General features: G+C 39.0%; 1 protein-coding gene across 1 annotated transcript in view; it reads left to right on the top strand.

The window, feature by feature from the left end:
- Positions 1 to 16,140, top strand: part of LOC109863975 (transmembrane and TPR repeat-containing protein 1-like) — a 126,572-nt gene extending 110,432 nt beyond the window's left edge. Inside the window, exons 11-15 of the mRNA XM_020444707.1 lie at positions 2,274 to 2,414; positions 4,450 to 4,649; positions 4,834 to 4,969; positions 11,106 to 11,235; positions 12,416 to 16,140. Of these exons, the coding sequence (XP_020300296.1) occupies positions 2,274 to 2,414; positions 4,450 to 4,649; positions 4,834 to 4,969; positions 11,106 to 11,235; positions 12,416 to 12,601 (793 nt within the window). The 3' untranslated portion in view covers positions 12,602 to 16,140. The remainder of the gene's footprint in view (positions 1 to 2,273; positions 2,415 to 4,449; positions 4,650 to 4,833; positions 4,970 to 11,105; positions 11,236 to 12,415) is intronic.
- The last annotated feature ends 444 nt before the right edge of the window (positions 16,141 to 16,584 follow it).

Below are 16,584 nucleotides of genomic sequence, written 5' to 3'. Positions count from 1 at the left end.
TTCGTTCCGACTAGACTTTCGTCAATTTCTCGCGAAAGAATTCATATTCGACAGCGTAATGCTCTTCCCGGGTCGCGTTGAGTTCAACTGCAACTTTTGAATTCGTCGCGATCCTCGACCGAATTTTCCACTGAGGAAAGGCACGCGAGCTCATGCTGCTACTTGGAAAATATAGATTTTCTTGTAGTACGCCGTTGCTTTGTATTTTCATCCCCACGCACGCTCTTAACATTTTCACGGATTGTGACTTATTCTCGACAGAGAGGCAACGCATACCTTCGACGCAATCCTCTTTCTCGAAAGCAAAGAAGCCAAAGTACAAGGCACGTCTGCATCTTAAGACGGTGGAAAGAGTTACGAAGAATTTGATAACAACCTATAACTAGCGTCCGTAGCTTCTGCGACGGAAAAATTTTTGTTTCGCTAAAGCGGCATTTCGATGCAGATGGGGAAACAGCAAGGAGAAAAGCGTTTTGCGCAAAAATTTTCTATTGAACGTATCTCATTATGTTTCACAAAATACCGCACTTTTTCATTAAAAACATAACGAAAAACGCCGTTATTCAGGTACAAGGTAGAAATAGACTTTTAGGAAAATCATGCGGATATATATGTGGGGACACCCCCAGTGATTGCGTTACCTTTTTTCCGTGCCACTGGTAGGTAGCGGCGTTAGATCTTTTCGTGGACTTTTATCCGCTTTCCTCATTCCGCTCTGTAACTCTTACATGAATCCTATCTCCGTATTTTTCTTCGCCCTTGATGTTCTCTCTCTCTCTCTCTCTCTCTCTCTCTCTCTCTCTCTCTCTCTCTCTCTCTCTTTCTCTCTCTTTCGGAGAGCAACCCCTGCCGAGCTGTTATATCTACACACGACCATTGTTGGATCCTGATGGCGGATACATCTCTTCTCTTCTTCTAATATTTTCCGATACAACGTCGAAGCTGAACCAAGGTCGCGCGCACCACCACACACATCCGATTTGTTCTTTTCCCAATTCGACCGTTGTTATTTACGTGTTATTGTTGAACGGCATGCTATTGTTGGATATATAATCCAATCGTAGTACACTGAGGAAAAAAGCTATCGTGAAATAAAAAATATATTTTATTTTATTCGAAAAAACTAGTTTTATGCAGTTAGTGCGCTAATGACGTATTTACTTGTATTCAAAATTTCTAGTTTTTAAATTTAAGATTTATTTATACTTAAAAGTATATGTATAATTTTTAACTATTTGGTTTTATATTTCAATTTATATTTTAATGTTATAAAAAATTTAGTAGAATGTGTATTTTTTAATTAGAAACAAAACTGTAATTGTTTAGTTTTAAAAATCTCAATAGACTTTAATTAATAAATGATAGTGTGTGTGTGTATTTTATGAGAACAGTATTTAACATAAAAAATGTATAAGTATAGAATAATACATTTAATAATAATAATATGTATATTTACTTGAAAGTAAATATTTTTGCTCAACTAAAATACACAATTTCCATCAAAAGCCAAAGAGAAGAAGAAAGAGAAAGAAAGAAAGAGAGAAGTTTCAAAACATTATATTTTCTTGATCTAAACTAATTTTTTCTTTAGCGTAATGATTTTATATAAAAGATATTTCTAAATTGGACATATATGTATATTTTACTGATATTGGAAAAGTCAAAATCAATGAGAACAGCATACATATTTATGTATAACTTTTTGCCTTTTCATAAAAATTTCACTTTTTCAATTTTAATTTAATTTTTCAAAAGCAGAAACAAAACTGTATCTTTTAGTTCTAATGAGTTATATAATAAGGCCTATTACAATATCGCGCGAATTGATTATTCACCAAATATATCTGTAGAAATGTTTTCAAAACACGTTGGGGTCGCGCGATTTATAGACGGAAATACTATTCCGCTGAAATGACCAACGCCATCAAAGGCTAATGAATTCGGTCAGAGTAATTCCTATCCATTATCTCGCTTGTAGAAGCTCCGTTCGCGCGGTCTGTTCAATCCAATCTTTTGTTTCTTTTCCCTGTTGAACCGAATCTCTTTTCTTCTTTCATATATTCTTTTCTCTCGATTCTCCAATTGTCTACGATTCATTTAAAATAATTTTTCACGTCAACGACATCTTCGGTAACGTTAAAAGAAACGCGAAATATTATTACGACATTATCTATCAGATTTATATAAAAAGAAATTATTCTCACATATCGATAGACTTTAGAGCCATATTTAAAAACTCGGACATTGAGGATAGAATTTTGCTTTTGTTCCAGGCTTTGGCCGGGGTACGCCAGTGCGCACAACAATCTTGGAACTCTCACGATAGACGATCAAGCGGAGTATCACTTTTTAGCGGCTATCAACGCTCAACCTGGACACGTGAATGCTCATTATAATCTCGGACGATTGTACAGGTCAGCGAAAACAAATAATTGCATTCTCTTTCTGCGCATGAATGCGTACAAATCTCGCAGATTATCAATTGCAAATAATTAATCAATCGGTTACCTCAACTGTCAACGCGGCTTGGCGAATTGCATTATATCAATTAATTATTAGAAGCCGTGTTGCTCGTTTTGACACGCGATAAAAGTGTATCTTTCCATCTCGTAGTTCGCCATTTCATCAGCGAGTTATCGATCCGACGCGCGCGAGTCGCGTTTCCGACGGTAAATTTAGTGTGGGCTGTAATTCCGGTGGGCATGGTTAAAATTAAAGTTTAATTAACGCCTTCCTACTTGATAAATTAAAGTTTAATTAAGGGTAGAAGCGGGACATGCATATTCAGCCGATGCGTAAATGTAACAATTTTCCGCTCATCGTGCGTAAATTGCTACAATAAAAAACAAACGTTTATTTATTCTTTTGTCTCTTTTTTCTGAACAGTTTTGTTTAAGCCTCTGCTCAGATTCGATAAAATGTTCACGTAACAATTAGAATAATATGAGATTCGGATTTGTCGCGCGTACAATAATAGTGTTACATGAAAAATAATGTACTATTGTTTTCTTATCATAATTATTATAATTATATGACATTTATTTCACATAAAGATGCATAATAGAAATTGCATAGTAGAATATAATTTATTTTATATTAATGTGTTGTATAAATGTTTCAAATGTTGTGTAATAAACAAATTATATATTATGTGCATGTTGCATGAGAAACTCGTGCAAATATATGATGTGCGCTTTAATAAGGCAACTCTCTTTGAAATAGAATGACTACAATTTGCTCGCAGACCATGATGTATATACATATATTCTTGTTTCCGTCTTCTTTGATTTATAGAAGCGCTCACATTACCATTATGATGAACATGTTACTAATGTTATCTTCAGAAGAAAATACAGAGAGATATGTATGAAATTTTATTTTTTTAAAGGATTGTTTTATATCTTTTTTTTTGCACGATAGGCTATATGAAAATTGCTTTCCTCAAATTATTCAATACTGATGTTTACCACTTTTTTTTATCAGTTTTGAAAAGTTGCTGTTCTAGATTACCTAGTCATTTTCTTTTTTCTCTAATTCTCCGCATAAAAGTAAATATGTGGCTGTAAACAAATGTTTTTTTTATTCGTTACTTTTATTTGTTTCTTTCTTTCGTGATTACGTGATACTGTCGATAAAGCGAGATGTTGGTAAAAAAAAAAAAAAAACATACGCCAAGCTATGAACGTAAACAGTAAAAACTGCATTGTCAATCGGCATTATTGGCGTCGCAATTCTCTGACAATTACCGGGTCTTTTGTCGGGCGTAAAGTCGATTACATGAAAGCGCAACGACTATAATTCAGCCGGACGCGTTCACGAAATTGCCGTTCAATTTGTACAGGAACGTCGAATTCACGCGGTAACTTGTCCGTCGCTCTCTTCAACGTCGGGCCTTTGCCAGCCTATCGATCTACTTCTGAATATGTAGCATTTTCATTGCAATTATTTACACAATAGAGCAAACCAAACAAGAAACAAATTATTTGTTATTTCAACGAGATGCAATGGCGTATATTTTGTACGTGCGCGCGCGCGCGCGCGTGTGTGTGTGTGTGTATATATATACGCAATAAATGATTAAATAATATTGCTTGAACGGTATGCATTGAATTTATAATTGACGCTAATTACAATCGAGTTGCTCGTTACTGGTTAGGAATAATAAATGGCGATCTTCTCCAATTATGTTGCTTTACCCGTTGATTACATCTCACAAAAGCCTTCTAACAAGCGACAGCATATAGTTTTATTTATTTATAAAGACGTTACAAAAGTTTGCGCTGTTGTTGAGAAAATGTTGCACGAAATTTTGCGATAATATTAACTTTTACTTTGTTATATTTTCCGCAGAAGAAACTAAACTGATGAAACATAAACAAATTAATCTACTGTTAAACTTGCGTCAAACGCGCTTCCAGTTACATTCCCGGGGAAATTCTGTTTTTCCAGGAGAACAAACCGAACCGAGCAGTGCATCGAAATGTTGCGGAGATGCGTGTTGCTGGATCCGGCGTACGCGCCTGCATTTCGAGTTCTGGCGAGGATCGCCACTGGTCCCGCAACAGGCGAGCTCCTGAGGCATGTGATACACCTACAACCGCGAAATCCGGACGCTCTTGCCGAGTACGCGTACTGGTTGTACAAGAACGGTGAGTTACTAAACGAAATAAGCTCGGAGTTGCGGCAAGCGGCGAGAAGAACCTTTAAACTCCCTCTGATAGGAGTTGCGACATATAACGTCGACGAAAGTGGAGTAAATTCTCAATCCAAAGCCACTCGCAATTCGCATAGTCGAAATTTGCACTTGCGGCAAACTTGCCTCGTTTCTTCCAGGCAAATGGCTACCCTCGCTCCGGTATTACTTCAACGCTATGGAAATTTTCCCGTCGCACAAACCGTCGCTTATCGGCGCGCTCAGGATCCTGAGGTTGCGAGGACAATCGTCCAGGGTGCATCAGTTTATCATCAGGTGAGAGCGTTTACGACTTTTTCTTGAGTGTCGTTGTATGTACATTTAAAAAATATTATTACAACAACAACGCACCGCGAAATCTCTCAAGAACAATACAGAGTATATTCTAACGGAGTTACGGCGGAGAATATCGCTTAATCGTTCGTGCGAAAGCGTTAGAATAAACGCCGGAGATACGCCAAGTGTTCCATAAGATTACACTCGAGATAGCATGAAATCTACATTCCGGGAAACATCACGACGGTTTCAGATGCGCGACGTAATGTCCAAATTCGTAATTTCCCCGGCACCGACACGGAGAGATCGTGTATAAACACACAGGCTCTTCCCGCGTATTGCGAATTCCGTGCATGCGACGAAGCGTGGCTTAGTCGCGCGGAAATCCTTTCAATTTCAGATGGGCTTTACAGCGTTGCGCGAATCGAGCGGCGGGCTTATTCGCGCGGCAAGTAACTCGGCACGTTAGCGCACACGTCGATTCGCAATCAGCCGACGAATTCAATTTTTTTTTCGCGCCCGAGCTACCCGGATTCGATCTTCCTTTTCCGCGAGGGTTGATTAAAAATTCCAACCGATTTTCGCATTTCACACGGAAACGCGAAGAATACAAACAAAATAATAAAACAAACGGGAGAAGGGAAACAAATTTGGTAATGTCTCGCGAGTTGATGCGATCGTTCAGTCTCAGCGCCGGGTTCTCCATCCCGCCGTTTTATGTACGTGCCGCGTCTGTACGTGCACAGGTAGATTATACGATAACGGGCGCGCAAGCGGCGGGTTTTCGTGTTTTCGCATCGGCCGCCACACCGCTTCGCCACCCATTTTTTCCTCCCTCGCACTGTAATCCTCCCGCGTCCCGCTGTGTGTGCAAATAGCACCTATAAAACACGCACGGTAAATTTGCCGGCGACGATTCGCGTTGTTTTTGCAGCCGGCATCTCTCTCTCTCTCTCTCTCTCTCTCTCTCTCTCTCTTTCCCTGTCTCTCCTGACAGGCTTGCCAGTCGACGGCCGCGAATCGTCGTCCGAGCGTATACGAGTTTTGCAGAGCAAGGGATAGACACGTAGGCGTGGCCCGGGGGATGTAGGAGCAACGGGGCGAAAGGGGGTTAAATTTTGGAGAAACAACGCTCGGAGAGGCGCCGGCGGACAGGCGGTCGAACGGCGAGTGCATTCTCTCGTTCTCCTTCTCGTTTTCTCTCTCTCTCTCTCTCTATGTTGCTACCACATGCGAAATTTCAATATGCATCGTTTGACAGATGTGGCGCAACGCGGTCCGGATTTTAAATGCAAATATAAATCTCCCTACAGTCCGGATTGCCGAGGTAAAGGACGCAAAATCACAGCGGTGTTACCGAAGAGAGAAAAAAAAAGAGAAGCCTCTTGAGTTGTCTAAACTGTTATTTTATAAGCAACTGAATGTAAATAACAAGTGTCGCTTAGATTTACTCTAAATTGCGTGATTGATCACAAGATTTTTTTATCTAATATTCAGTCGATATCTTGACAATATGTTTTTCGAGCTTTAGAATGCTCGGAATGTCGCTTTCTAGATAGATTTGAAGTTTCTTTAGGTTTGTACAGAAATGAGCGCCTATTCTCACACACACAGCTATTATAAATTTATAACGTTTTATCACGTCACCTTGATCAATTCATTGAATTTTATGTGCGCGTTATGCATTTGCAACTTGCTTACTATTTCGCGACATGAATTATTCGACCGAGAAAAGCGTGGAACCCGCGTCTGTGACACAACAGTCTATTCAACGCCGACGACACAAATCATACGCTTGTAAGAGAATTATTATCACTCACACACATACACACATACACACACACATTTCAGAGTTTATTCTTGTGCGTCAATAAACGTGCGAGAGAGACAAAGTTTGAAAGGCATTGTGAAATCCGACGTTTGGCAGTGCCGACCTTGTTTAATTATATTATTTTGAGTCGCGCTCCGTTGTCAATACGACGGAAAGTGTCTCGCGCAAACTTTCTATAACGCGAGAAGGTGGTGCTTCACGTTTCATTTATTTAAAACCAAGCCGAGACGCGCTTCCGATATTTCCAGTTTCCTCTTCGGTTCACGAGAAATGATAGGATTAATTTCTCATAAATTGCCCGCGGTTTTCGTTGATTGGGTCACGGTTTCATTTGTGTGCTCCTCGCTCCGGGACACGCCGTTACCGATCCGAAGTAATTAAGTGTTGCGATCGGCACGTAGTTCGATATCGAGTACCTCGTCCACGTCCGCTTTTATAGACGTGTACAATACGATATTGACACTGTGTCGAGAGAACCGATCGACTAACGTGTGACATATTACGATACCATTTCGAAACGGTTGCTTTCTCTCGGAAGCGGAGTGCCAGAAACAATGGAAAGTGTCGTGTCTTGTTATCGCGCGCCGCGTGCGATACGACAAAAATATAATAAACATAATTTCCTAGTGAACTTACGAAGAATGAAAATAAACTTAATATAAAACTGAACATTAAAACGTGATTATAAATATACACGTGTTTCTTTTTATATAATATATAGAAAAATATATAATAAAAATTATTATTGTTGTTTATGCGTGACAGCAGTAAGAATGAAAAGAAAACACTTTATCATGCTTCATGAAATATGCTCTACCACGTTCGGTACGTTATCGAGACACACCATAGTTTCTTTCCGCCCACATAAGACCTCAGATGCAATTTTCTCAGCCATTGACGAAGGTCTTTCCACTACATTGTCGCTAACAATAGAACTATATTCTATAGAATGTTCGAGCTCGAAATGAACATTGTAAAAAAAAAAAAAAAAAAAATAAGAAATAGACGCGAGCATAATCGTTTTTTTTTGTTACGTTTCTCGTATTTATCGTATCTATCATAAAATTTTTTTGCGGCGGATACAAAAGTTAAAGTTGACACAAGTATATTTAATTATTTTAGCAGATAATATATTCATAATTTTGTGCGTCGCGTGAATTCGTTAACAAAGTAAACATTTATATGCAAAATTTCGTTTTAGTTATAATATCAGAGACTAATCAACATATTTTGTGTGTGTATCTTCACACATATTAAAAGCCTTGTTTATTTATTAATTGTTTAAGTGCAATCAATAGCTTTTTATATAGTCGAATTACTAGCGGCAAATTTAATTAAACTCATATCTGTTATATCTAAATACATGTGTACATATATATACATATATATGCAAACATATATAACACATTAATCAAAAACATATACTCGCTAATATTATTGTGTTCTAGAAATGTTTTCTTTGTAAGTGTACTAAAACCGTTTGATCATCACATATGAAATCGCTTGATTTTCCATCCAATGCGTTTCCATTTCATTTAAAGAATTGCGCGAAATGTTCAATTTCCGAAACATTGACTAAATTACTGCAAAATGCAGAGTCACGCGCAACGCTATCCTCGAAAGTATATATACACCCCCTTCACACACACATACACGTATACATACAATCGGCGGAAAATAATTTTCAAATACTGTGTTAAATTCGTTTGTTTGCCGATCATTAAACTACACTGAATAACTTTTAAATGGGCGTGTAGTATAAGATAAATATTCACTTCGTACATCACACAGAATCAGCGCTGAAGAATTGTAAAACTTCCATTTTCACGTGCATATTGAAGTTATCATATATAATTGCAATTTTTGTTGAAATAAAACCGATATTTGTTCGGAAGCGCGCGCGAATTGATCGTCTAAAATCACATCTGGAATACAGGTCGGCGAGAAAGTCTCGATCGAATGGCTGACACGGTTACGGCGGAAAAGCGTCAAACACTGCCCTCTCGCCTCGCACTCTTTTTACCCACTATCGGACATATAAATTCAGAGAAAAGCCACTGCACAAGGGGATAATGCCACGGGCGCGATAACGTCGTCGCCATTGCGTTAAGCGCTCGACGAGCTGATAAATCGTGAATTTACCGACGCTACCTGTATTTTCGCAGATTTGACCGGGCGAGATGCGCAAAACGTGCGCGCGTACGCGTGCAAATATTTGTTTTTTTTTTTTTTTTTTTTTTTCTGTGAAATTTAACACTCGCACGATAAGCGTCGGGATGAAAGCGACGGTCTGTGTCGCCTGCAGTTCCGCCCGGACGGCGATCGCTCGCGGACCGCCGCCATGATGCATCGTCGCGATCGCGACACACGACCTAGTGTCGCGATCTCGCGCAACAACAGCGCGAATGCATCTCGGGAAAGAAACGAGCGCGCGTCGCAATAATTTTGCATCAACGCGTTTGTCGCTATCGTTTTCCAGGATGCGATATTTACACACCGGCGTTTCGACTCCCGAGCGCTCCGCGACACGGTTCTCTATCTTCCGCTGTAAATAGCGATTTTATAATTCATGGGGCGCCGTGTTTCATTCGGTCTATCGGTGAACCACCGAACGACCGATATGACCAGCGGTAGCCGCGCGTTACCACTTCGTTACAACCGCACACATTGCAGTCGAGCTGCAGTTTATTTCACGCGAATGTCCGCTGGAGGTACAAGCCTCGTGGTCGGCTTTAACAATGCTCGCCGCAAAACTTTAATTCTATCAGAATTTTAATCTTTAAATCCTTTGGAATAAAGCTTTATATAAGCGGCATTTTATTTAGCGGTTCGCACATTTCGAGGCTGCGGCGAAGAGGATAATCTTTATATAATACATATAGTATTGCGCATACCAGCCGGACTTTTCCATACATTATATAACACGAAAAAGTTAAAATTTAATAAAATTGTTCCGATTGTACTCGATGCTCAAAAGTCAGCAGTGATATCGCCGCGCGTGGATTTCTCGAAGTTTTGATGTTTTTTCATTTATCGCTTTAATTCCAGGATTATTTTTACACCGAATTGGACATTTTGCGACTGTTACATGTTACTGTCTCTCGAACGGAATGTATCGATCGATTATAAACTGACCCGATGTGCTCGGAGACACGTGAGATTGCTAAGTCACATCGCGATTACAGTCGGACCAAACGAACGTCAACGTTGTCGTCGTTGTCGGCACGGCAGCGGCGGCGGCGGCGGCGGCGGCGGCGGATCGATATCGGCATTGATAGTGGATGAGGGGTGAAGCTATTCGATATACATAGGCGCGCGTTCGATTAACCGGTAGGAAAACGCCCGGTATTGTCAATGCCTCTGAATCTGCTCTAACTGCGTTCGCGTAAATGTTACGGCCCTGATAACGATCAGGATTATTCGACTGACTGAATGTGCGGCCCGGGACAATGCGGAGAGCGTTCACTTTGACGCCGCAAGATTCATGCTGCCTACAGAACGGGAGATATTCGATTATCGGATTATAATCACGAAAGCGCCGATGTGAATGTACGAAGTTCGAGCTGTATATTTTTGCGTTAAGTAAATGACAATCCATCAGACAGTTTTAGAGCGCAGCAAGTATATAACTACCACACAAAAGAAAAAGATTTATTATTATATGGTCAGCAAGAAAAATTTGTTGAGTCTTCTCTGAAGTTTTCGTTTCATCAACAAAAAAGATTTGTTGACAAAACAAACTCTGAAATTGATAAAAGACACAAAAATGGTGTTACAGTTGTTTACATTGTCATCGATTTCTATACCGTACCAAGTTGTGTGGACAGCATATAAGAGACTGTAAGAGAACGCTTATCATTGTATCATTCTTGTTTATCAACATCCCGTATACTACTCTTTTACGGCTCGTAAACACGATGCTCGAGCATAGCCAGAGAGATCAGGAAAACGGACTTAGGTGCAAGTGACGCGTAAAAACGGGTACGTCGAGCTACGAGTTTATTTTATTGAAGGTGCGAGCGAGGTCGACTGATGCGGCTTGTCGTTGTCAGCACGTGCTGAAGTTCTAAGTGAATTCACTTCTTGCGTCAATTATCGATCGTTCTCATGATTCATATAAAACAAGACTATAAAACAGACTTGTTGAAAGAAATGTTGCGTGCTTCGCATTATAAACGCATTCAAAAGCTTGCTTTAATTTTTTTTCGTACAATATAATTGTAACGAACATAAAACAAGCGAATAGGAAATGAATAATGTGACGCGCGCAAACAATACGAAGCTCTATTTATCTCTTTGTTTCAGATGGCATTTAATGTTACGAGCGAAACGCGGAGGCTTTATCTATCGCGGGGATTTGTACATTCGTGCGTGGGAGCTGCAAAGCGAGTCTCGTCAAAAGGCTCATCAACATCAGCGAAATCTTTGTCTATCGGTTAGTATATTATAGTTTCGATCGTAAAATCGTATAATCTCACATCGGAGATCGTTGCGTGTACAGCGATAAGGTTTCGCGGATTTAGTTCGCCATTTTTCCAACTGCCATCTGCTATCTCCCTGCAAATAACTTCTGTCTGCTTATCGAGACGGGATAATCGTCTAAAAGTTATTACCGCCACGATATGATATGCGATTCTGGTGTTCGCTGCGTCGCTGTGTGTTTCTTCAACCTCCTTGGGATACTGATTAAGATTCCTAGGTCACGTCGTATCGCCATAAATTCTAATTAAATAGATATAGTTTTTGTTCGGTCTCTTTTCTTCAGTCTCTCTTATTTCTCATTCCGGTCTCGTTTCTACAGTAAGTTGGCCCTCGACTTATGTTCCACTCATTAAAGATTTAAGTCGTAAAAAACTTGCTCGCTTGGACACGCGCGCATTGTCCTCCCGTCGTTTTATTCGGATTAAGTCGCTTTTAATAATTTTCACGTGCGCGACGATAATAATCGTAAAGCTGTTTCCCCTCGTTGGGAAACATCGCTTCGTCGGATATTCTTGTGAAGTCACGCAAGAGGATAACTGTAATTTCCTTTGCTTTTTTTTTTTTTTTTTAAATACGCTGGTAAGTTTGACCTGCGTTCGAGTGTTTCAGTTGTTGGAGCACGCACACATATTTTATTTATTTCTCTTTTTTTCGTCGGTCGAATAAAATTCGCGTATAAAACGCAGAACTAAAAGCGTATTATAACCGACATTCCTGTATATACATATACGCTCTCGAAAGTAGAGTCGAGCATGGAAAACATGACATGCACAGTAAGTAAAGTTCGTCAAAGTTTCATAATTCTGAAATAGCATTTAGCCCGGCCGGAGAGACTTCCGCTTTCAAACTGATATTCGCCATTAACACTGTCATTGCTATTCAAAAGCGATGGTACTTAATTAACAACCGTACTTGATCATCCCTTGCTCATTATTTAATTTGTGCGCGATTATATCTCGCTATTTATACCAACTGTTATCGCATATCGTATTGTAGCGATTCATTCATTTCATACGTCACAAAGTGCTTCATATCGAATGTGTACGTCACACGAATCGCATTGCACTTACACTGCGTGGTAATGTACAGCGAATCGCAAATTCCGTTCGAGCATCGACGATTGTCTGTTACAGGAAAACGGATGTTCGAGACCGCGCGTGGCCAGCGTGTCGGTGCAGCTCGAACAAGACAGCAACAAGTCGGAACAGCTGCAACGGGCGCCGCGTTGCAACGTGCGCACTTGCAGGCAGCCGAGAAAAGGAAAGGCGCGCGTGACCGCGCCGACCCTGCTCGTGCAAAATTTTCTGGAGACGCTTTAGTCCGCGCGATTCGGGGAACGGGTTTATCTGCTCGTTCGCCAGCTGAAAACGGGCGACAGAAGATGAAGTGAAGTGGGAGGATGCTTCGACCACCTGCTCTCGTCCGACGACCGTCAGCGACGAAGAAGAGAGTCCTATTATAGTGGAATGCCTGAAATATTTTTCGTATGCCGTGTGTGTTGTCGAAGATCGCAAGCTCGACCCTGTCGCGGAATATTCCCGATATCGAATTGGAGGAAGGTACGCATGTATTATTGATGTCGTTTATACAATATGTGTGTGTCTTCGCGCTCTTTGTGACATCTTGATTAATATTATCCTGTCGATCGGACGGCGATATATCGTGCGTAATGATCTCTCAAAAACTAACGCCGTGAGGAAATAGACGATCGTTCCGCAAATAATTCGAGTGGAATTCAAGCACGCCAATAAATCATATATACGACAGGACGGATGACAATGCGCGCGATGATGAGAATCGAATGCTAGAATTAAATTCCTTGAAAATTATTTTGCCACTTTTAAATTCGTCATAAGGATACCCAACGAGAGAGGACCAAGGGAGAGATTCGAGCGGTTAACCACGCGACGAATGGCTGCGCGAAATTTGTCGCGGGCGCGCGCGCGTCGCGTCGCGTGTAGATTTGAACTCATAATTAAAATATGACATAAAGCGATGTGCGTACAGTCAAGCGTGTGTCTATTTACACTTTCGAAACGTGATAATTGTAATTGGTAATAGAGTTACATGTATAGTACGACGTGTTATATAAATATTCGCTGTCTCTCGTGTGTGCTTTCAACGTTTTTATGGTGTTTGTTTCGATGAAGCGATAAAAAAATGTCATTGTAACGTAATACAAAAAAGAATACACACACAACAGTCTCTTTTCACCAAACAAATATCAAAATAAAAATCGAGAGCACAACATTCGTGAAAAATATTTTGACAAAGAAAACTCTCGGTGGACAATTTAAAGTAGAACTATAGCCGTTAGAAAAAAAATATTTAAAGTAATAATATTGAGTGTGAATATTGTTATATTAAAAAATACTAAGATCTCCTCATTAAGAGAAACAAACATTGCTTAAGAACATTCATAATCTTCATTATTAAACATACGCATATTCATTGAGATATACATTAAGGGAAACTGGCAATCATTAGACTCGCTTACTTTTACATAATAATTGATTGAGAAATTGAAATGTCAAAATGTAGGTCGGAGGTACAAGCAGTCTCTTTTTTTTTCTTTTTTTTTTTCTATCGCTTACGCTGACGATAAAAGCCGTTATACGCGCGAAAAAGACAAAATTGTGCGATGCCGAACTTAATTTTTCTCATGACGATGATAGTAGCACAATGTAAACTGTGTACATAAAGACTCTTTCTCGGATCGTTCTTTGTGTGCCTCTCTCGTGGACACGCAATTTTACGCACGTAAATACACGGTGCCAATACTAGGATAATGAATGTAATACCGCTAATGTGCGGCGTTTGGTATGGCTTTTGTATGAAAACAAAAAAACAAACTTCTGTAAACAATTTCAGAGTAATACATTCTTCGATGAGCTTGGTATGGCGATGTTCTATTGCAAGTGTATCGTAAAGAAGACCGCGAATATTTCTTCTCAATATTTTACAAATCTAATATAAAAGCAAGTAAATTACATTATGCATTTCCGGTTTTATACAATTAATGTATTAAAAACAAATACAACACAGAATTAATTTATTTCATTGCAAATATTTCTGTTGTGCAATGACACGTTAATATTAAAATTATAAAAGCGCGTATTAATGATAAAATTAATGATAAATTAAAATAAACATGAAGTATTTAATATATAATTTCTGACGATAAGATATATTATTAAACTGAACACATGGATAATTATTAAATGAATCAATATGCAACTACCTTTTGATTATCACAAGGTAAACGAATTTGATTGCGCGTCGCTTTACGAATACTTGCAACACTAATTTGCCAAAACTTAATAGAAGACCAATGTACATACTGTATACAAAAGAAAAGAAATGTTACATCGAAAGTTTCGACGGATGCTTAATAAACTTCTCTAATATAAATTATTGTCACGTAATAATCGTTATAACAAACTCAAGTATATAAATATTGGCCATCCGTTTGCAACAGCCTGTGGCACTTTGCAAAACATTGCGAATGGTGAGAAAAGTGCAACGAGAGAGAAACATGCACGAGATCTGAACTATAATGGTATATATGGAAATGGCAATGCATATGTATGAAGTTACATTTTCGGTTTACTACATATATCCCTTTTTCTTTATTTTCCGATGTCCGCGTAGTTCAAATATTTTTATTCCAATTGTTTTCACCGCGATAATCGTTGAATAAAATAGTCGCAAGTTCCATTTTCCTGTAATTACATTAGTTACATCGACCATGCATAATATGGTTTTATAATCACACGACTTATACAAGCTATATATATACATATATATATATATATACATATATAAGTTCCGTTTTATTGTACATTTAATACAATTAAATCGAAATTATTTAATTAATAAAGTTTGCACAAGAAAATTATTTGTTCCATCGGCCAGCGTCAATCAGAGTTGCATAAAATTCGCGCAATATCATTGTCAGCCAAGAGATGAGGGAGCTCTTCCTCAACAAATACTGTACGGATGAAACTAATAAAATAGGAAGTCATAGGAGAGTTGCTCATTAGCTAAGATAAGAGACAAAATACTTGGAAGATTACTATTGGAGGAAGTTAATAATATGTTTAATACTGATATATCGAGGGTGAAGCGGAGTATTCTATTTTTCGTACATTTAAGCCTTAGACGTTTTCCCAGTTTTAACGGAAACTAAAGCATTTAGCGCCACTCACATTTTATTATGAAATTCATTGAGATGTAGCATATATATATATATATAGCCGCTATATATAAAACTTATATTATCCGTGACAGATAAACGTCTATTCTGCTATATTAGTGAGGACAATTTTGTGATATTACGTAAATGATCGAACGCGAAAATGAAAAATGGTCTCTCGAAATTACGTGTTTTATTATCTCGAAATTTGATTTCGTAGCTGCAGGAATTGAGAGCCCCCGTACTTCTTACGTATAAATGATGATCTTCACACATAGCAAATAGAGAGAAGATTAAATTACAAAATATATGTCTTATTTTTTATCGCGTACGGTAGCCTTTCTTTTTTTTTTCTTATCAGGACGTTTGGCCGATCCGACCTCTGATTAATACCGTTATTTATACGAACGGAACCACCGGGTAAAAGCATTTTAATGAGAGCTTAGCGTTCGACATCGATCCGTTCAATAGCAAAAACGAAGGCAAAAAGCGATTAAAACAGATACAAAATTGGAAAATTTGCGGTATTGTTACGGAAGTTCGGTGCCGGGAATTGTACGTGGGCCGTGTATAATTAGCCGCAATTTGATTAGTCTAGGTTACTGCTCGCGCGATAGACCAGTTTGTATATCTAATTACAATACGTTATTACTCATACTCATTGTGAATACACAGCAATTATAAATTATCATAATAAAGTGTATGTTTATATACAATATACCCATATGCGCTTGATTTATGTGCTGGCATCCGACCGCTGCCAATATTGGCGATTCCCGACTACCTCTATACCTAATCAATTATCCAGTTTTCCCGCGTTTAATTATGGTCGTCGGACCAAAATTGCGGTCTCGTCGACCGGGCTACGGCAAATTTACAGATCGCCCTTCCTCTCGCGGGCACGGCAAGAATGGGTCGAACAAACTTCAGCCGGAACTAACATGATAGCACGGCCATAATTTTCATTAAGTGCGTAATGCGCGTATTTATTATTGCGCGATCGCACTGTGATATATACAAATCGCAGTTATATATCAAAGTTACCGCACATTCAAACGAGCATTTAATTTAATATCGTTTAATCGCGCATTTGTTTACGCTCGAAAA

The sequence above is a fragment of the Pseudomyrmex gracilis genome, unplaced genomic scaffold (genome assembly GCF_002006095.1).
Source record: "Pseudomyrmex gracilis isolate BER0280 unplaced genomic scaffold, ASM200609v1 scaffold_15, whole genome shotgun sequence".
Lineage (NCBI taxonomy): Eukaryota > Metazoa > Arthropoda > Insecta > Hymenoptera > Formicidae > Pseudomyrmex > Pseudomyrmex gracilis.
The sequence above is the reverse complement of the archived record's forward strand: the minus strand, read 5'-3'. Positions and strand labels throughout refer to the sequence as shown.